Here is a 22,490-nt window from a genome sequence, read left to right as displayed (position 1 = left end):
TACCCTGTATTAATATACATCTCAAGATGTTTGTTTTCCAAGTAATTCCCTTAGAAACTGATAAAAAACATTTAACAGAATTAGCACGGAACACGGAACTGATGAAATTTTTTTTTTCTTGGCAACCCTAAAAAACCTGGCCATGAATTTTGTCCTCTCAAAAATGCCTTTCATTTACGCATAAGTGAATATGTAGACGACGAGTCTCCCTTGTCTTCTCTTGTTTATTCTTCACAAACAGGCCAATTTTCGTACATGCAAGATCTTGAAGGTTGAACGGCATTTAGGATGAAGTAATTGACTTATCTATATAAATATTTTCTCAAGAGAAGGATGTTTCTCAAACTAGCGATAAAAAAATAGTTCAAACGGCGGTTCCTTTTATGTCAAAATGGCGCGAACGAACGAACGAACCCTTTTACGGCGCCCGCAAGCGAGTGCCCAAAAGTTTTATTCTATGATGTGTTAGCCTTGTATAAGTACTTTCCAGCTGTAGTAGTCTTAGCTCTAGATCACGTCCCACATCTGAGGAAATAGCTTTCAAACGCAGGTACCTCCCGCCTCAAAAAATTCTCGGCTCAAGATAAGGTATTTTGAAACATTCATAATTCAGTAAATATTTTGTAGAACTCAATCGTTAAACCTGTGATGCATTAAAGAAGAGTTACTCTTAAATATATAAAATAATCAGCTTTCCATAATGGAAAGCAGAGCTTTGCTGGTGTCCGATATTTACAGCTAGATCGAAGGTGTTACAGACGGCAAATTGTGGAGTTCAGAGGTCACCTCGGAAACAGTCCTCTAAGAAAATGAAAAGCATGGAATTGATCAAAGTAAATGCGATATTTGTACATGGGATAGGGTAGTCGACAATCACTGAAAATATCAAGGAAATCGGTGAAGTGCGGAAATTTGCCTTATCCGTTCTTACGCGGACAGCCTCTTAATGACTTATTGCAATCCGCGCGCAACTAATTAGGGTCAATCCTGGACAAATCTGATGTTTTTTGGACTGACCTCCTGAAAAAGGGTTAATTAAGGTTTCCTGCCACGTTGAAAAGACACACTTTAACAACGGTTTTCTCTCATGTTGAAAGACAGACGATTCTCCATGGCACATATCCGCATTTAAAGAAGTTTTATTGTCCACATTTCAAAATAATTCATACCAAATCTCCTCTTATGCAGTGACAGAATCTTGAGTGGGAAAGCATACATGTAAAATAAACTCTACTAATTTTTCGCTAAATCAGATTAGTGGCCAAATTAGTCAAAGACTCCTACTTCTCCAGTGAGAGCATAGCGCTTTATGAGTAGGAAGAGCAGTAAATCCAGCGACTGCTATGCCGCAGCTGTCAGCCACACTGGCCACACCCATTGAAAATTCCTTGTGTTCTGGTTTAACCTGGAAAGACACACGATTAAGTGAACCAGTGATAATGAATCTTTCGTGTGAACCAATGACACATAATGCCCATGATATTAATAGCTAATTATATGGTACTATACTCGTGAAATTAAGGAATAATTTCACGCGCGTTTTGTCCAAAATCAAATAACTTCCCGCGTCTTTTCCCTAATTTCAATTGTCACCATTTGATTACGCATACAAACATCCCTGAAGATTTCTGATCATCTCGCAGGAAATTATTTTAATAATATCTGACCTGCTAATCGCCCTTTCTCGCAGTCAGAGACTGAATTACTAAGGGCGCGGCTCAACGAGGACGGACCGAAGGAGCTGTGCTGCCGGCTAGGCAGATTGATGACCACTAAACCACCCTGACTGGCCATCTCGTCCCACCTAAGAGGTTTGCAATTCTCTCTTACCAACAACATATTTCTTTCCGGATTTCGCGATAGTAAAACGTTACACATAAGACCTCACTAATATTAAGGTTTTGACGACAATACAAGCATACGACAGGTAGTCGATCGTTCTCTATCTTTCCTTAAAGACCGTTCGTACTTGTCCAATAACAGGAGACTTTACCCATTTTGGACAGCGACAACGAGGCAGGAAAAACGTCTACGGTTGAGCAGGGTTACCTCTTAGGCAGCCCGCTCTTCTAGCCCTAATGGTTATTTTGGGTAGCCTGTACTATCTTCTACTCTTATCAACAACTATTTTCCCTTGCAAGAAAAAGGTGCAAAAATTAGAGTACATCATTACTTTTAGACAAGAAATAAAGTTGTTGCTGTTATAACGTTTCGCTGAGGTTGCCGTTGTTGTTGAATAACAGTGTTTTCACTCACGTGATCAGTAATCTTGTTTTTCCAACGAAACAAAACAAAACGTTTGCACGATAACAGGGGCTCAATTCCCCCAGCATTAGTTGGGGACACCAACATGGCCGCCGTTCTGTTGTTTAGAAACACCAACATGGCCCCCGTGACGTCACGCGAAAACAATCTATAGGGAGTTAAAGCAAAGAAGACGACTACGGCGACGACAACGCAATTGCAGCACGAATTTCCGTGCACTTCTTTGCCGTACTCCACATTACAACAACGTGAAATCACCAAATTTTAGGTTTTGATGACAACGTGAGCATATAACAACGAACCATTCATTTTCTATATTTACTTTAAAATCGTTCGTACCCATCCAGTTCAGGATAGTTCGCCCGTATAATACACGGTAAACAAGACGGAATAATCGGAAATACGTACGATACCGCTGCCGTTGTCCTTGCTTAAACTCCTACTTAATCTCATACACTGAATACTGCAAAACCTACGCAGACTGCGGAATAAACAGAACGAGCTAATACTCACCTCTTTAGAAATCCTATAAAAAGCATTGACGTAGCAAGCACCCCCTAAAAGTCCTTCATATAAGATGATAACGAACATTATCCAAACAGACGGAAGAAAATGAAAGTACGCTTCGCAAACGAGGAACACAAGATTGACGTTCTGAAACAAACCATAAACACGGCTCAATTTCGCTTCGCTGAATTATTAAAAAGCTCAGCTTCCGTTTTCCTGCGAGCGCTTAGCAAAACGGAATTCCGTCCACTTTCTGTGGCTTCAAAATAAAACAGTGCCGAGAGCTCACCGGTATATGGCGATCCAAATAGCACAATGCTAATATTGTGAGTTCACCGATTCAATATAAAGTTGACCTCAACTCAAAAAAAGTGACTATATATGCTTTTTTACATTACATTCGAATAATCAAGAAAGCACGACAAGAACAGACACTAGCGAAGAAATAGCAAATATGCTCAAGCTTATGGAGAATTTAAGTCACTCTTAAGTGTTGACAACGAGTCAGACCTTGATTTATCAAAAGGTTTGTCGGCTTTGAATAAAAGGGTTAAGTCAGAAATGTTTCTTTACGTCGGCGATGTTTTTTGTTCACGTCATCAGGCGTGCGAGCAAAGCGCACCGAGACGGCGTGACGAATATGTACAATACAAGAGATTTTCGTGACGTTAGCATACCTCTGCCACTGGCCTAAGCGACGTGAGGGTGCAGTGACTGGACAATGAAAGGAGAAACAAAAAGACAGGGGCAGGAAGAGAAACATTCAATATGCATACTTGCAAAACCGCTAGAAGCCATATCTTCTGGATAGGGAAAATATTCACCGAAGAACGAGAAAGAAAAACTCCAATTTGATAGTCTACTTGATACCTGTGCAAAGAAAAACGATGATGTAAATAGCGTGTTTCGCAAAATTGAGATATGTCCAGTCAAGAACGTAATTAGGCTCGATTTCCAGCCGTTTTGGGAGCCCGCGTTCCTGGATGTTCCTGGAAATCGAGACTAGAACGTAATTAGATGCACGCAGATTTCAATAAGCGTCACGAAGTGTCCCCTTGCTCTTTACCCCACTCGTGTGTCGGGAATTGTTGGTTTTCACTCACGTGATCAACAGCCATGTTTTTCAACGAAAACAAGAGAAAACGTTTGCATAATACTGAGAGTTAAATTCCTGGAGGATTTGGTCGGGACTCCGCTTCTTTGTTTAAGGGCTCCAACATGGCGGCCCTGACGTCATGTAAAAACCGAGAATACAGACAATTAAAGTCACAAAGTGTCCCCCAAATGATGCTTCTCAAGTAAGAATAAACAGCCGAGTTTACCCCCACCCTAAAAGTATCGCTAACCCTTACCCTAACCAAGAGTGAATTAGACAAGAGTGTTGTTATGGCATGGGTGGGCTCCCTGCACAGTCAAGTCACAAATGATTCCATTTTTAGAATACCCGTTCCCGCGAAAATCAGTTGTTATGTCCCTGAAAAAAACGTTAACATGGCAGAAGCAGTCACGCGTGACATGGCTTCTCCTGATAGGTTAAAATTGGCGGACCTTTGTTTGTTTCGCACGCAAAGTGTATCCAAAAATAAATACATTTGTGACCGAGCTGGGGCAAGGCCGCAAAAATGATAGATCAATATTCTTATCTAATTCCCTCCTGCTCTTACCTTATTGTTGAAAATAGGTAGCAAATGCTTAGACTGAATGGGACACTTCGTGTTGGATGTGAAAAATGGGTGTGCATTTCTGGACATAAACCAGCATTTCCGGACATAAATGGCAAAATTAGACAAAGTCGTCGAGACGTTTTTAGCCTCCTCGCGCATATCTAAAAACACTTTTTAGCAGAGAGTAAATCTTGTTACAGTAAAAACCCGCATATAAGACCTAGTGGACCATGAAGAACATCAGGCTGAAATATGGCCAATAAAGCACAATATATACCGTATATGAGAACCAATTCAGCCTGATAGATAAAACATGCTCTCATTTAAAAAGAAGGAGATGCTTCCGTGATGCTTCCGAGATGCTTCCGTTACCTGTGGTACGTGTTACAGAAAATCAGAAGGCACTGAATTGTGTGGTATTGAACTACAGCATTCCAGTCTCTGAAGAATAACAAATAAAAGAGAAGCGAGAAACATTGGCTTCTGGGCTGACATGTTGATAATTTTCAAGTTCCGTCACAACGTCTTTTCACCACAAGTTTAAGCGTGCCCTCTGAGCATCTGACAGCTTTGTAATACCAAATTTTAGTAACATTTTAAGACCATTTTAAGGCTGATTTCTCACTGGGCATCCAGTAAATAATAACGTGATCAGCCTGAGCCCCGAAATCATAGGTTCTTACATGTTATATGCGGGTGTTTACTGTACTGTAGTCCCCCACTTCCCCCGGAAAACAAGATTGAGACATAGTGGCTGGGTTATCTTCGATAACACTGTGATGGCTGCAGCGGAGGGGGAAAGCATTTTTGGGCTCTTTTAGAATATGGTAAGAAACGTCAAACGAAAGGAAGGGTCTCAACTCTTCTCGTCCAGGATTGTAGAAAACACAATTTTCAACGTGGTGGCACTGTAACACAGCCCTGGCAGTGCTCGTGCAAGAATGCCAATGAGCCTAGAGTACCAAATCAGTCACCTCTCTTACCATCTATATTGCTCCGATGGAGTGAGCCAGATTCCATTCCAGTAAATCAGTTCAAGCTGTCGAATGGAGAAAAGGTACAATTTACGGTGAAAAAAATGATTTACTTGAGACACCGTGATTAGCAATTGCAGCCGTTGAGCCAATAGGGAGCTTTAGCAACGACAACGGCGACGGCAACGACAACGGCGACGGCAACGAGAACGTCACTGGGCAAAAACAATAGCTTTGCGCGCCCTGCACGTGCGTTTTTCATTTTTGTCCATTTCTTTGCCCTCGCAGGAGCCCATCCTGGAGCGTGCAACTTCCATACAGCGTCTGTGAAACGGCGTTTTCACAAGTAGGTTTATTTTTAGACTAGCCCTTCCCGCGAATTAGGTCAAAAAACAAAGTCAGTTACGGTTCGGTGACCCTATGACGTCAGCTTAATTTCTTGTAATTGGTCATCGGGCTCCTGTGGGAGTCTCATTAGCGGGAAATTCAATCTAAAAATAACCTTACTTGTGAAAACGCCGTTGCACAAGTATAGTTAAGCTGCACGCTCCAGGTGATGGGCTCCTGGCCCTCGTCAGCAAAGCAACAACGTGAAATAACCAAGTTTGAGGTGTTATGGAGAACGTCAGCACTTGGAGATAAATATTCATTTTTGTCCCCTAAATTAAGCGCCGCTCGTAACGGTTTCATTCCTTCCTGAAGGACCGCCACACCTTTGTCATATTAAAAAGCGAAGTGATCGCAATACCGTGAATTTATGTTTTTACATGAAGTTCTCGTTGGCGTTCCCGTCGTCGTTGCTAAAAAGCTCTCTAGTATATAGTCTGCGAAGCAAGCTTTCCGTGGGGGTTTCAGAGAAGGGAAAGATCGAGAAGCGATGTTTTTACCGCGCAAGAAATGGGGCGAGAGAAATAAATGAAGGGAGAGGAGGGGGAATGGATGAAACGTTCTTCCTTTCCTCCTCCCCCTCGACTCTTTTTTTTTTTATCTCGCCCCATTTTTTTTTTTTTTTCACGGTTAAAACATTGAAAAGCCCGCTTCTCAGTCTTTCCCTTCTGTGACTGCACAGACTACCTATAAATATGTGGGTTTTTTTACACGACAGACTTATGAATTTGCTTCAACACTTGAAGTTCGTAGTTCTGACAGCCCCAGAGCTTCAATCGAAGTCGACAATGCGATTTGTATCCTCTATCCATGCCCCGTTTTTCGGTTATCTACACCCATACCGACACGGAATCAAAGGAAAATCGAAACAGTCGCACAGGATCGCACCAACAGCTCCGAAATTATAGTTAGTATGGGTTATTGACCAAGCGTGAGGTCAAGATGGCTGGATATTGGCCAAGTTCTTTTTTTGCGTTTTTATGGACCGAGACGAAGTCGAGGTCAATAAACACGCAAAAAAAGAACGAGGCCAATATCCAGCCATCTTGACCAAACAAGTTTGGTCAATAAAGGATTTATTATATGACTTAAAACACCAAAAAATGATCTTTGATCTTGCGGGACCAAGCGAGAAATCCCGAGCGGGCAGTATCGCTCCATCTTGCCCGCTCGGGTAGCCAATCAGAGCGCGCGATTTGGTTCATCTTGCCCGCTCACGGAGCTAGTCATATAATAAAGTAGGTTATTGCACGCTAGTAACACCAGTTATTCACCCGCTGCTAAATAACACAACCCGTTGTGTAGGCAGAAAAAGTATAGTAGTGAAAGCTTTCCAGCTATTATTTGTTTCGGAAAGAAATTTCTATCATTTTAAAGGTAAATTTCCAGCGAAAAGGCGGGTTCTTCTTTTCTAGCTTGCACTCCACACGTTTAAAGTGCTACTATGACCAAAAAATCAATTTTTATTTTTCTTTGGATTTCAAAACTATGTTAACTAAAGAGCAAGTGACCCCAGTTTTAAATCTTGATTTTAAAGACACCTGTTTATTTTAACTGGAATTTTTCTGTTTAATGGTCCGCCACCACTAACTTAAAAATCTTGAGAGAGCTGGATCAAGGAGAAAATGACGTCAAAGGCCCAACAGTTGAAGAATGCAATGCGTGTGTACGCGCCGAATTAATTTGCAAGTCAAGTGTTGAGCAATCACGCTTTCAAAATCAGATGAAAAAAGGGAGGTAATTTTTTTTTGTCACAGAAGCGCTTTTAGCTTTCCAATTTATTTTTGCTTAGTTAAAGACATTGTGCCTTTCTTTATGTGCTTTTTGGAACAAAATGCTCGAGTTTTTTCAACTGTAACGAAAGTACTCTGCTTACTTCTTCCACTCCACACGAGTTGTCAAAAAAAAAGAAAATACTGTTCGCTGTGGGTAGATTTACTTACCAAACCTTGATTAATAAAATATTCCGCGAAGTACACAAAGAACAAGGGAATCATATATTTCAGAAGGGACTAGAGATAAAAAGCAAAAAGGCAATATTACTTTACATTTGAACACAATAAACTTCCTTTAGCTTGTACGGACGATACATTCTTTTTGTATGCATTATCACGAAAAATCAATTAATAAACCCATGGATCTCGGCAGGGATTCCGAAACTTTGACTGTGAAGCAGGTTATTTTTTAGATTGGAGCCATCCCATTTACCAAATTAATAGCAAAAAGAAAATGTAAAAAAAAAACCCCTGCGATGCGCTCCGGGTCCTTTCTAAAAGGCTGGTGACATTCCACAGTCTTCGCTTGTTTGGCCATTATTGGATATTTAACAATTACTCCTAGAGCCCGAATAGGCTCTGAGTCAATAGCCCATGAGGCCGAAGGCCGAATGGGCTATTGACTCAGAGGCCATGAGGGCGAGAGGAATAATTGTTTTAGTAAAATCCAACTAGTTGGTCAAAAAAATATCGAGACAAAACATCTTTCGCTAGTTAAAGCTAGACTTTAATTGTTGTTTTGGTTTTCAAAGCCGGAGCTTTTCGCTACTATATAGTGGGCTATAACAAATAGCCTACTAGTAGCTCAACCAATCAGAACGCAGCACTGATAATAGACCACTAGTTGGATTTTACTAAAGGCTGTTATAGGTAGCCTGTTCCATGCTCTCAGATAGTCGGGAAAACGAAAGCAACTGCGTGGCAAAAGCGAGTGGGGGCTTGGGCCGAGGCGAGGGAGCCTGCATTCTTCATTCCGCCCACTTTGCAAATAACCTTTCGCATGTCAAATGGTCAATGTCAAAGTGTTGAAAGGGGGGAGGGGGGGGGGGGGGTGAAACGTGAAGTGCTTGGGAACGAAGATTCCTAGAGTTTCCTTATTTAGCGTTGTTCGTTTCTTAGACCGGCGACGAGCCGATGTTGCTGATTCCTTTGGATTGGACCTTGTACGGAACGAAAAACTTTCCGTTGTCTCACTTACGAGAGGACGTTAGCCAGAATTAAGGCACTTTTAAGAAAATAACTTTACAAGCGAACGAAGGCATTGTCGAAAGCGCATTGTCCCCCGCCTCGCCTCTACCCAAGCCCCCATTCATTTTTCGCGCGCATTTTTTTCTCTTTTCCTACTATCTGGGAGCCTGGAACAGGCTAGCTACAGGGGAATCTCTGTTTACATTTTTTGCCTCATTAGCACAAGGTTGCTATCGTTTTCTAATCGTCCAGCCGAGAATAAAGTACTTAATATTGACAATGCATTGTATGCATAATGAGCTACCCCTACAAATTTTAAACCCGATATACCAGAGAATCTCTGAGCAATGATGCTTCGAAAATTCGAAATTTTACAAAGAATGTATGGGATCAATAGCGCCTTTGCAAATTTCCCTTTCGTAAACGGTCGATGCCATTTATAACGGTCGACTACAAACTTCACTTCAAAGAAAATTAAAAGAAACAAACTAAGAAAAAATATTAACAAAAATTAAGACAAAAAAGGAAAAAAAACATTTATAAAAGAAAAACTGGAGAAAAAAAAGAGTCCGAAAATTTCAAGACTCGAACTCGGGTTGTTAGCCCTCACCCTATAAAACAGAACCCTAACCCGAACCCTAACTCATATGACCAGCGAGACACAACTCCCAGTAACCGCAACCTTTTGAGTTCTTAGACCTAATGAGTGTAATTCAGAGCTAAAAATGGCATCGACCGTTTCAAATGGCAACGACCGTTCTGAGAAATGGCAACGACCGTTTCAAATGGCAACGACCGTTTACAAAAGGGAAACAAGCAGCGCCTTTGCCACACCCAATAATCTATCAGTTTTTTGTGGCTAATAACTGGCTCGTTTCAAAGCTAAAAGAAATACTTAAAATTGGAGATTTAACTAAGGTTAGCAAGTTCGTTTGCCTTTTGAAGTCAATTTGTAAGTAGAATGAGGCCTTCTGTCAGAAAACTCGTACGTTAATGTAAACAATGCTGTCAGCAAAGATTCTCTTATTTCATGCTTTACAAATATGGGAAACCCTGTTGTAGGAAAAGAAGCGACTTGGTTTCTTAATGGCAAAAATAATTCATTTATGTATTTTTTGGCATGGAATAAAACTCGGGAATTAGATCTCTTGGAGGAAGAGGTGTTAAGGATAACTAATGGGTTGCAGTCTTTTATCTTACCTTAATTATACGAAGTTTAGTATTGAAAGATAATGGATTGCTAATTGTAGGCTCCATCCCTGAAAAAGACAAATGTTCACTTCAGTATCAGTTTTCAGCCGTTAAATGTCCGTCGTTGGACGTAGGCCTTCCCCATAGTCCTCCACTGATAATGCGGGTTGTCCAACGGGCATTACGTTCTGGACGCACCGGGGATACACAAGGAACCTTAATTATACGAAGTTTAGTAATGGATTGCTAATTGTAGGCTCCATCCCTGAAAAAAAAAATGTCAAGATAGCAACCCAAAGAGAACGAATGTTCACTTCAGTGTCAGTTTCAGTTCAGTTCAGTTCAGTCTCAGCCGTTAAATGTCCGTCGTTGGACGTAGGCCTTCCTCATAGTCCTCCACTGGTAATACATACAAATACATAAATACATACTTAATTGACCGCTCCCCACAGGGGCTTTTCAGGGCCAATGAAACACAACGAAACGACGGAACGAAACAACAACAACTGTTAAGAATCCCAACTGGCCGGAGGCAAGCCAGTTGGCTATTTACAAGTGCAGCTGGGAAGTTGAACCAGGGACTACCAGGATCAAGTTCAACGAGTGGTCAGAGCGGGTCTTGAACCCGGGATCTCCGGATCTCAAGGCAAGCGCCCTAACCACTGGGCCACACTGCCTCCTGCGGGTTGTCCAACGGGCATTACGTTCTGGACGCACCGGAGATACACAAGGAAACGAGGAAGACCAAGAACGAGAGGGAGGGACGACTTGGATGGTTTTGTAAAACACTAGCACCGCGTTATGCAAAACGTAGACCAGTGGAGGACAATGTATGGAACCCGACAGTATACATCATTGTTTTTAGTTTCTTGCCGTTGAGTTGCGTGGAATGTTACTCCAGTGTTAAATAAATGGTTGGACTTTTTGAATAGCCTAGATGCTTGCAACATCCAACCAACATTGGTTCAACATTGGTTCGAAGGTTTCCTAGCTTCTGGCTGTTGAATACCCAATGCTTCCTTCAGTGTTAACTCAATGGTCGAACCTTTTGAATAGCATGGATGCTTGCAACGTCTAACCAACATTGGTCGAACATTGGTTTGAAAGACAGTTGTCAAAAATTAAAACTTTTTAATTAACTCATACATGGGTTCAAGTCTGGTTGTGATTCTGACAAAATGCAGCGGGTTCCATCAAAGCAATCAGTTGGTTGAGTATCAACCGATACTGAAGTCGCGCGGGTCGAACACTGGACAGACAAACACTTAAGGGGCTTAAAATGCTCTATGGTAAGACTTAAATTAAGCTTCTCGGATGAGGATTACGATAGTCTCACAATCCTTCAGTGTGTTCATAAATTTGGTGGGAAGTTAACGAAACTCACACACTCGTCGCAAAGCCTGAAATAAGGTAGTAGGGAGTTTCCTGTACGGTGGTCTGTTGTATTCTGTCCAACAAAAAAGCGAGATGCCCAGTGGTGACCACTCAAAATGGTTTTTGGTGCACGAAGCCATGCATCTTTAACTTAGCAGCAACTCGATTACAGTCAAGGTGCATGACTTTGCAAGGAGCCGGAACTTAACGGCAAAACCCCGTATGTCCACGTTAACTTTTTGTCAGTTCACGTTGTTGTTCGGTAGTGGAATCGATGCCAAAACCAAGGTATTCAAAGGCAAGCTGAATGTTTGATAGTTAATTGAATGCTCTAAGCCCATTACTTCAAGTTCACATGCGCAGTTCCTTGCCTGTGTCAGTGGTCCTGGCATTTCCAGTTTGGTCTAACAGTGATTCATTTTCGGTCAAACGTTTGGGACGTTCCAAAATAACCCAGTAGCTGCCATCAAGAACAAAAAAAATGTTAATGCAGAAAGGAATACCACATGCCCTGCCGATCATTTCAGTACGGAAACGGTTAGGGAAGGTACATTTTTTTATCGGAGGGGGGTGGGCCGGGGCTTCGAAGGGGAGGGTTCTTAGTATTTTTTTTTTTACCTGTTTTATTTTCAACCGGGGGAAGGTATCAGTTTTTTCTGGAAGGAAAAAATTACTCCATGTCACTTCTATTTTGTATATAAAAGCAAAGCTACCAGTCAAGATTAATCTAAATTATTTATAGGTGTCGAAAAATCACACGCCACGCAATTAACTATTTTGTGCGCAGATGAACGCGGTTATTTGAGGAACACTTGTTTTTTGTCAGGGTATTTTTTAAGGGTCATGCCTAATCCATTCCAGGAAGTTATAAAATACCCCGGTCCAACCCCCCCCCCCCCCCCCCTAATAAAAAAACGTACCTTCCCTTAGATATTTGACTAATACAATTGTCAAGTATTTTTTAATCGTGTGTTGACGAGTCCCCAACGACACAGCACAGCTAAGACAAACCTAAAAAAATCAGAATTTGGAAAATATCTTAAAAACTAATTCGGTGTCCTAGAAATTTTTTTCAAGGTTCAAAAACGCTATTATATTCTAGAGGTAATATGAGAAAAATTTATCCGGTAGAACTCTAATTATTTATGAAAATGATGTTAGAGGATGCGAACAAATGATCCTACTTGTATGCAAAAACAAATTGGGTAGGTCACCGAGGTAAGTTTCAAGATATTGCTCAACATTTCTAACAATATTTTTTTGCAATTTTGATCCATTGGCCTGACGCGAAAAGCTCAATTACTGCGTGTGTAGCTTAGGCCCGGTACCAACGTCGAACTTTTCATGTGTCAAATCTAATGCAAATGAGAAAAATCTATTGTTTTCGCTCATTTGTTTTAGATTCGGCACATGAAAAGTTCGACGTTTGATCCGGGCCTTACGCGCCCGCTCTCAGATGAAAACCCTTTTGCGCCACTTTTCACAAGGATGACTTTAATACTGTACCCCACCTCAGTCCATAAGTAAAAGGTACGACATTCATAACCAGAACTGTGTTCCTTGGCGACACTCCGGCAGATGTGAAGGCAGCATAGGACAATGCTCCAAATATTCCAGCACCTCCTGAAGAACAACATAAATATGTCGTATGTGCACGTTTTAAGTTTGGCCAAAGACAACTGGTTCAGAAAATCTATCGAACTTTTCAGAAACTCACCTGTCCCAGATGACCACGTAGACACAACATCTCTGAAAAATAAATAGAACAGGTAACAACAGAAAATGTTCACCATCATCACAAACTATCATAAACATCATCACTATCAATAAGGTCATTGTAATTATGATTATCATCTTTGTCATTCCCATTATTTATTTCAATCATCATCTTTGTTATCATCATCATCACCGTCAACATTATCGCCATCATCATCAGCAGCAGTGCCATTCACGTCATCGAAGTCAACCTTATAGTCATCATTATCATTATCATTGTCACTATCACTGCTATTTTCAGCCATTGCCATGATTTATCACCCTCAAAGTACATTATCCTCCTCATCATCATCATTGACATCATCACTGCCACCACAAACATCATCATCGTGATCATAATCGCTCTAGTCACCTTCACCACCACTACCATCATCATCGTCATCATAATCGCTCTAATCATCATCACCACCATTAACATCATGATCGATGTCATCATCGCTCTAATCATCATCACCACCACTACCATCATCATCGTCGTCATAATTGCTCTAATCACCATCACCACCACTACCATCATCATCGATGTCATCATCGTTCTAATCATCATTACCACCACTACCATCATCATCGTCGTCATAACCGCTCTAATCACCGTCACCACCACTAACATCATCATCATCATCATAATCGCTCTAATCATCATCACCACCACTACCATCATCATAGTCATCATCGTTCCTATCATCATCACCACCATCATCACCATCATTGTTGTCCTCGTCATAATCAACATTATCACCATTTCTGATCATCATGTCCACCACTGATCCATTAACATTATCATTACAATCAATGTGTGAGAAAGTCCATGAGGTGGTTAATCTTCCAGTAAGTGTTTTTGCTTACACTGTGATTTGTCATGACTGACAAATTCCAGATGCTAATTAATCCAGCATTAACTTCATTCCTGCCTACAGGTAAATTTATCAATCGCATAAATCTTAAACCAGTCATCTGTTCCACGAGTCTACAAGTAATTAAGTACTGTACATTGTATTAATCGTCTGACACACTCACTTGTCAAAATGGGCTGAATAACTTAGCAATGTGATTTCACCAAATCCTGAACTTATGCTTGCAAATACAACTCCTGAACAAGGTGGCGAAAAAAAAACACACAAAGTTCTTAACAGCAACCAGTCTGTAGTATTTTACAAGAAACTGTGCATCTTTTTTGTCCTTTAGATCCTCAATCACTTTTCTAACCATTGACAGAACTAGGCAAGGGTAGAGCAACTGCTTTCATAGTGTGTGTGGTTCATAGAGGGAAGATGCTATGGATTTTTTGTAGAGTTGTTATGTTTAGGCTGGAGTACCAGAGAGATTTTCCCCTATGATCAAGGACACCACTGTCCCCTCAAAACATTTCAGGCATATGTTTAGGAGAATACCTAGTAAATACTATACAGTTACCTTATTTCAAACATGTCAATGCAGGTAAAGTGTATCCCCAGATTTTTATTTCTTTAAAAAATGTGTTTGTGGTACAGTGGATCTGAGGCATTAATTTCCTGGAGGTAAGAAAATCTCACCTATGAGGCTAAACCAAAGGGCATATGAATAAGCTACGATGAAGAAGCTTCCACCGGCAAAAAGCACACAAACTGCAATCCGCACACTGAAAAGATAAAGTGAACTTTTAAGTTAAATAACAGTTAAACAAATGCCCCAAGCACATAAAATTGCACCAAATTGTATGTACAGAGTTTCAAATTACCTGTACTTTATTTTTTGCATGTAGAATGGAGCAGTTAATTTAATGATTACAGTTGGTAAAATGTCAGCCAGTAAGACAGTCTGGAAGGAAAATAAAATTTCAAAATTGTTATGAAAATAAAACGTACATAAGGTTTAACTGTATTACTGAATCACTAGCACACCATTTTTCCAAAAAAAAGACCATTGCATTCCCAAACTTTTTAGTTCCATAATTTTTTTCTAATAATTAACCACATATTGTTGGATCAGAAATGGGTTACTTCAATTAGATTGCAAAACAACACTTTTTTCTAAGTTTCCTTTGCAGTTTAAAACTTTTATCCAGGTCAAAAGAATTCGGGACACTTGTCAAATTTTGGGCGAAAAGTAGAGAATTTACTGTACATGCTTCTATCATTATATGAGCAACGCGTCTTCTTCTGTCGCTGCCCTTTTCACGTCCCCCTTCCCCCCAGACAACGTTGAAACATGCGAGCGATCGATGAACGGATCTTGATTTCGGAGACCGTGAAAAATCAACTGTACATTGTTATGGGGGGAGGGGGAAAAGTGGGAATTGTCCCAACAATTTTGACCAGGAATGTTGCTGCAAACTAAAGCTTCCAACAAACTCTGTGGGTTGGAGATGGTTTATTTTCTAAACTGCAGACCAAACCTGGAGAATGTTTTCTCCTTTGTAAGGCATAGCTTGTTTTTCTTGCATGCTAATATTCTCCTCTCACAATTGGAAGCATTGTTCTGAATCCAGAGGGACACACTTTTTTTTGGAATGTTTTTGAAGCCGTTTAAAAAACTAGCAGCACGTGTTTTATCAGGTCTAAAAACACTTGGCTACACCTCGTGTTTTTAAACCCCGATAAAACAATGCTGTTCGTTTTTTAAACATTACATAAACATCTTAAATGAATCACTGATTAAGATCATTTATGACATTCACATTTCTTTTAGAATGACGATAATATGTAAATATTCAGATTAATTTTTTAAATAAATCTTTAAGAATTAAATGTCCCCTTCAGGAGAATGTATTATCCCGTTCAGTTGACTGACGACAAAGGGGCAGTGACTAATAAAGTGCAGAACACTGAGTTGCCTATAACCTCTCATATCCAAAAGACACAAATGGAACAACTGTTCTTTATTAAATTCTCAATCTCGGATAATGCATTTTGCTTGCTCTGATTGGTTCACTCAATCTTGGTTATCAGCTCATATACCTTGGTTTGACCTTATACTGTATGGTAAATGATTGTGTTAAGCATTGCTAAACTCAAAATTTTTTCGCCGGAAAGCAAAATTTCTCTTTGAATGAAGCCAAAAAAGAAAAAAGAAAATTTTTGTGGAAAGTTTGGATCAATTCCGACGTTTAGAAGCGACAAGGCAAGAAATGATTTTGTGATGAGCCGGCATCTGTATGACCACAAGGTATTAGCAGCGATCGACGACAAAGAAGAAAGAATCGATGTCTCGCTCTCATGCAAACCAAAACATAAACAGACACGTGCAATGCCTAATGGTCTTCACTGAGTCTTTAAGGTTTAAATTTGAAAGCGTCTTAATTTCACTTCAGGCCACAAATTTACAAGTGGTTACCTTATTCTCATGCCTGGCTGACACCAACTACCTTAGTACTTAATTTATTGCCTGGCTTACATTAAAGACGTATTTCTAGTGGGAAAAAAAGGGACTTGGGATTAAAAGAAAGAATGACATACCATTTTATGAGCCCTCGGTTGCTTCTACGGTTGATTGATAAATCATTTGCATGTGCCTCAGGCAACACTCCTTTATAGCACCTACTTTGATACCTGAAGCATCTACCTAGATACCCATATGTTCGACTGACATGAAGTACCTACCTAGACGACTATATGTTCGACTTACATGATGCACTCATTTAGGTGACTAAACGTTCAACTTCCATGAAGTGCCTATCTAGACGACGTTATTTTTTATGAAACACACACCTAGATGAGTATATGATCGCATTACATGAAGTATCTACCTACCTACCGATAAGACTATATGTTTGACTTACATGAAGAACCTGCCTAGGTGACTATATGCTCGGCTTACATGAGATATTTACCCAGTTGAATAAATGCTTTGCTTGCATGAAGTACCTACCTAGACGGCTATATGTTCGCCTTACATGAAGTACCTACCTAGGTGTCTTAAAGTACGACCAACATGAAGTACCTACCGATACGGTTATATGTTTGCCTTACATGAAGTACCTACCTAGGTGACTATATGTTCGGCTTACATGAGGTATCTGTCTAGTTTACTATATGTTTTACTTTACTTAGAAGATACTTGAGTAAAAACGAACAACCGGTAGGCTTTTTTTTTCGCTTCTAAAGTTTTACAAACTTTTTACGAATTGCGATCCACCATATGTCACCTCGCAAACACCACAGATAACAACAGCCAATGGGAACGCAAGAGATGTCCTGCAGAGTCCCTTGGAACGAACTGCAAAAATGTTATTATTTCTTTTCATCTTTTTCACGACCACGCTTTTTTTTTTAGGCTTTGCCCATAGGTTCATTTTTCGTATTTATACTTTCCCATGAAAAAGCCTCTTTCCATAGAGTTAAACCCAGGGGAGGATCTAGGGAAAGGGTGCAAGGGGTGCGCACCTCCCTGAGGCTGTTGAACAGTGAAGGTTATAATTATTCCAACAACCATTGGATAATTTACAGTAGCGTAAGGCTTCACTTGATTTCTCTCATATCTACATGTATACTACTTAAACTGTGTATTGTTATACTGTATACTTCATTGGATTACTCATTTGTTCTTAAAATACTCGGTGTGTAGCCAGACATGTCAAAAATTTGGTTAAAGAGGAATTAAAAAGTTTACACTGGCTAAAAATTCTTATTGTCTCGGACGTTTCGGCTACAACTGTTGCCTTCTTCAGCAAAGGATAAAAAATGCAAATGTTTAACCGCGTCCTGTATAGTAATATTAAATATCTCGAAAGAATTCCTTAAGGAAACAAGTCGCTAGTCCCAAGAGTATTATTAATGACGCTAGAAGTTGTTAATGTTTTTGCATACATGTACGCTAGGCAGCGCTACGAGTTCGTTTACAGAGTTCTCATCTCGCACGGAGTGCCACGCTTCAAGAATTAGTCTTTGTCGCCACGTCGGTGACCTGTCAACAATTGCCACATTCTCCAAATCTATTTCATGACTGTGGAGCATATGGTGTTTGGCCAACAAAGAATTTTCATGTTGCTATGGCCTTTGCGTGTTCTTTCACGGGTGTTTTCAGCGCGCGTGATGTCTGGCCAACGTAAACACAATCACAATCTTTACATTTGATCTTGTACACGATTCCTCTGGAAGCCTCTTTCCCGATTTTGTCTTTTGGTTTTTTGAGTATGTGGGAGATGGTACGAATAAATTACGGTCGTTTCGCCTACGGGTCGTTTCGCCTACTGTCTGTTCGCCTACGTCTAGAGTCGATTCGCCTACGTCCAATATGTCAGCTCGCCTACGTCTTAAACTCCGTACCATGACTATCATTTTGTAAAACAGTTGACCACCTTGAAACAACATAGAAATGAAAATAAATAAAAACGAAAGATTTGACTAATCGGTCGTGTGGATAGACCATTCGTGCCACTCGTGTCGGCAAAATCTCAGCCGCTAAACTCTGCAAATTTAACAGACGAAGGCCTAGGTTCGGGCGCAAAGTCTATTAATCACACATTGGCCCTTCCTTTGCCGTGGACCGGAACGCTTCGAAAAAAGATTGATAATAAGTAAGTTCTATTTGAATTTTCTTTCCTTCCCTCCGCCATTTTGTTCGGATCATTCTCCCGCGGGTTTGTGAACTCGCCCCAGGCTTCACGATCTCTCTGTTCGGAAGAAAATGGCCGAAGGAACTTAGATTTGCGTTCTTCTTCGAAGCACTCCGGTCAACAGCGAAGGAAAAGGCAACCCCTGAGCCTGATTACGATTAGCTTTAAAATTGCCAAATTGAAGTCGATGTTTCGGTAGTGTAGAGGTTAAGTGCATTTGCTCTTAAGCCATTGAACCTAGTGCGACATCGTTCGGTCAACTTTTTCTAATTTTTGAAACAAAATTTTTCTAAGGTTTTTTCTCCGCTTTTCTTTTTAATTCTAAGTGACATACGCTGCTAATCTATAATTGTAGTCCTAGTCCGGATTCAAGGACCCCGCTCAAGACACAAGTCTACAGAAATAACGCCTTAGCTAGCAGTCAGATATAATTTTTTGCATCTAAGTTTGCGGATCGCGTTGAGGCGATATGAAGTTCATGATCGCAACATCGATACAAACATTGAACCGCCCAGTAGAGTGGGAACGAGCTAAATTTTTAACGTATCCTTTATTGATATGTTAATGAAAAGTCTCACTTTCTTTGGTATAGGCCGCTCAAGGACCCCGCTCAAGACACAAGTTTACAGAAAAAACGCCTCAGCTAGCCGTCACAGTTTTTTTCCGTGAGGTTCGACAAGGACTTTTAAACAATACAGTTTTAAAGCTTACATATGAATCGTAAGCGAACTGACATATTGGACGTAGGCGAACCGACATTATACGTAGGCGAACAGACAGTAGGCGAAACGACCCGTAGCCGAAATGACCGGTTACCGAATAAGCTTGTGGGCGACCTTGATGCTAAAACTTCGGAGAACTATTAAAATGCGACTTTCTCTGAAAAACCTTTGGCATAGGGCAGGATAACTAAACCACGCTGGTCGGTATTATTCAATTCTTGTCGTCTATTCAGTTCGCGGTCACTGTGAGGCGGGGTAGTTAATCGCGGCGAGGGCTTCCGCTACCCGCTTAGTTTCCCTAGTAGCTTCCTCCTTGTCGGAAGGAATGTTCTTTGCGCGGTCCATGAGAGTGCGTACGACCGAGCATTTATGCTGGGAATGGTGGTGTGATTTCAAATCTAGGTAACGATCGGTATTGGCAGCTTTCCTGTAACCAGATAAGAATTTTTAGCCAGTGTAAACTTTTGAATTCCTCTTTTACAAAATCATTTCTTCTTCCCATGAAATTTGTTTTGGTTCGTAAAATGATGCCACTCTAATGAACAGTGTTTTATCTATAAAACTGCCGCTCGGGCAGCCTCCAAATCAAGTTCGCCTCCGTGTGTCTAAAATAACGATCCGGATCACAGTAAAAAGCATATAATAATTTAATGATACCAGCTTACCAAGGGCTACTTGGTAATTATTTCACTATAATTGCACACCATTTACTGACAGTGCTCTTAAGAGTATGTGTTGTGCAATCTGCATGGGTGCCAGGTTGTTTTTCCCCTTGTCCTTGAAGATCCTTTGAGCATGAGTACAATAGAGATAATGAAACAGCTTGGCCAGGAAAATAAGGATGCTCAAGAATCTTGTCCAGGATTCTTGCCGATGTTGGCAAGATTTCCACAACAATCCTTGACTACATTTTAAAAGCCATTATACATGTAATATTGACTATGATTGATGATAAGTCCAATGGTTTGAAGCTCGTCCCAGCACAGTGACAGCAAAATGCCTTACAACTGACTCGCTCACATGTAGGATGGCTGTTCATTCCATGACCTACAGTCCATACTTCTCCGTTTCATTTACAATTGTTTAAATATTTAAAAAAAGAGATCTTTTAACACACACCCCAGTTGACAATGGATTACAGTCCAAACCATTTGAAGCAGATGATGTTGACCTTGAGAGTGAGACTGTCTGTAGAAGAGGAAAAGAGTGTTTCAAATATGAAGTTCCAGGTTTGTTCCCTCCATCATTTACAAAATAAACAACTGTTTGAATAGGATCAAAGCAACAATGATGATAAATTAAACTGTGAGCAAATTGGAAACTCTTTTCCTTTCTGATGTCATGTGATGGAACGCAGTAATTGCTTCTGTAACCATCTGTAAATAATTATCCCAATCGTGTCTCTGCTACGTCAAACAAAATGACAAAGCATGCATTCAACACGAAAAAAACTATTGAAAACCACATTTGCTGCCACTCCATCGCCTTATCATATTTAACATAAACTAAGCTTGTACAGTCCACAATAATTATTCCAAATTATTACACCCACCCCCTATATACAATAAATATAAAATTTATAATTTGCATTCCACCTTGTCATTGAGATTGCATAATGGTCCTCGATCTGCAATCTGTGTTTGGCAGACATGGCTTCCATAGCAACACTACAGATTGCAGATTTTCAAGGTTTGCAAAATACAGGTTTTGTATTAGGTCTTCACTAGATTACCCTTGTCCTGTTTTCCATTACAGTTTACCGAAGTATCTAAAACTCAAAAGAGTGCACAGGAGGGCCTTATCATGCATTTTTCCCAGGGTGCACTACTCGGATGCCCTTCAGTTAGCAGGGCTTGAGTCCATCAGGGCCCACCAGGAAAATTGAACAGAACACCTGTTTAAGTCTATTGTTAATGATCGGCCGCAGCCTCCTGTCTCCCTCAGTTTCTATCTCATATGACCTGAGAAGGCAGAGGAGGTTTTCCAGGCCTCTTGTAAAGACAAATAGATTTGGAAATTCATTGATCGTTAAGAGTACAAGGAAAGCATTTAAGTAATTTCTAAGAGTAGACTCGCTTTGTGCACATGAAAGTTAGAAATTTCAAGGCAAATGAAAGGTATAATACATGTAGACTATGTTACAGAGACAAACACGCACCGTGCATTTTACCTTTCGACACACCAATCCGAAAAATTGGTTTTTGTCCCCGCTCAGGGCATCTATCTATCTACCTACCTATCCAAATTTCATTTGAAATGCTGTGTTTTGAAAGGAATGTCATGTGAAATTCTGCTTGCTAAGATATAAACGATGACACTTTTCATGGAAAATTCAGTGAAAATTTGCTGTGTTTAAAATATCGAACATTTTCACAAAATTTCATTGAACTTTGCTCTCATTACTTTTGCACAGTATTGGACCCTTAATGTTGTTTCTCATCTTTCAAACTGACCTGGTTTCCATTCTTATTGATGGTTTCTGTAAGAATATCATGAGCTGCACTTAACATGACAACATAGCCAAAGTTGTTACATAGACCCAGAACCCTACAATGACATAGAAAACAGTGTGAGCAACAACACAGTTGTACAAATCGTAAATACAAACCGAACTTTTAAGACCGAAATAAATTCCATACTCAGTATCTATAATTATGCATGTACATGCATGGAGTATACTGTAAACATTTTTTGTGCATGAGTGAGGGGGTTATGTAACTTACTTTCTCCCTACTTAAGTTTTAAGGAAAAAGAGTGGAAGGAATCTTTAAATATTATAGGCCTGGGGTAAACTCGTGACCTTGAAGCATTTACATGTAACTCTGGTTCAGTGCTGGGGTAATTTTGAGTTTAAAAATATATCCGTATTTGGATGTAACATAGCCCATGCATTTTCCTGCGCGTGCAGCTTCGATCTTATTTTTGTCCATATTTGGGCATAAAATTGGTGTCCTAAAATCCACAGCTTTGTTCCAAGGAAAAGAGTTGCAAGTTACATGCTTCAAGGTCATGTGCTTGACATGTGCAGAAGATCAATACAAGATTAATGATGGTACAATAATGTTCCTACCAAAACCCAACAAGGTTTCTTATACTCTTCCTGCCTGTGAAAAATAATGCAAAATGGGATTAGT

General features: G+C 40.3%; 1 protein-coding gene across 1 annotated transcript in view; it reads right to left on the bottom strand.

The window, feature by feature from the left end:
- Positions 1-1,126: 1,126 nt before the first annotated feature.
- Positions 1,127-22,490, bottom strand: part of LOC138000474 (battenin-like) — a 23,415-nt gene continuing 2,051 nt past the window's right edge. The window contains exons 2-16 of the mRNA XM_068846923.1: positions 22,427-22,460; positions 21,810-21,903; positions 20,476-20,544; positions 14,819-14,898; positions 14,634-14,719; positions 14,119-14,191; positions 13,043-13,074; positions 12,837-12,948; positions 11,697-11,785; positions 9,961-10,019; positions 7,741-7,809; positions 5,420-5,475; positions 3,549-3,642; positions 2,779-2,919; positions 1,127-1,405 (exon numbers count right to left, since the gene is read on the bottom strand). Of these exons, the coding sequence (XP_068703024.1) occupies positions 1,271-1,405; positions 2,779-2,919; positions 3,549-3,642; positions 5,420-5,475; positions 7,741-7,809; positions 9,961-10,019; positions 11,697-11,785; positions 12,837-12,948; positions 13,043-13,074; positions 14,119-14,191; positions 14,634-14,719; positions 14,819-14,898; positions 20,476-20,544; positions 21,810-21,903; positions 22,427-22,460 (1,223 nt within the window). The 3' untranslated portion in view covers positions 1,127-1,270. The remainder of the gene's footprint in view (positions 1,406-2,778; positions 2,920-3,548; positions 3,643-5,419; positions 5,476-7,740; positions 7,810-9,960; positions 10,020-11,696; positions 11,786-12,836; positions 12,949-13,042; positions 13,075-14,118; positions 14,192-14,633; positions 14,720-14,818; positions 14,899-20,475; positions 20,545-21,809; positions 21,904-22,426; positions 22,461-22,490) is intronic.

Source organism: Montipora foliosa, chromosome 4, assembly GCF_036669935.1.
Source record: "Montipora foliosa isolate CH-2021 chromosome 4, ASM3666993v2, whole genome shotgun sequence".
Lineage (NCBI taxonomy): Eukaryota > Metazoa > Cnidaria > Anthozoa > Scleractinia > Acroporidae > Montipora > Montipora foliosa.
Note: the sequence above shows the minus strand (reverse complement) of the source record. Positions and strands in the feature narration are given on the sequence as shown.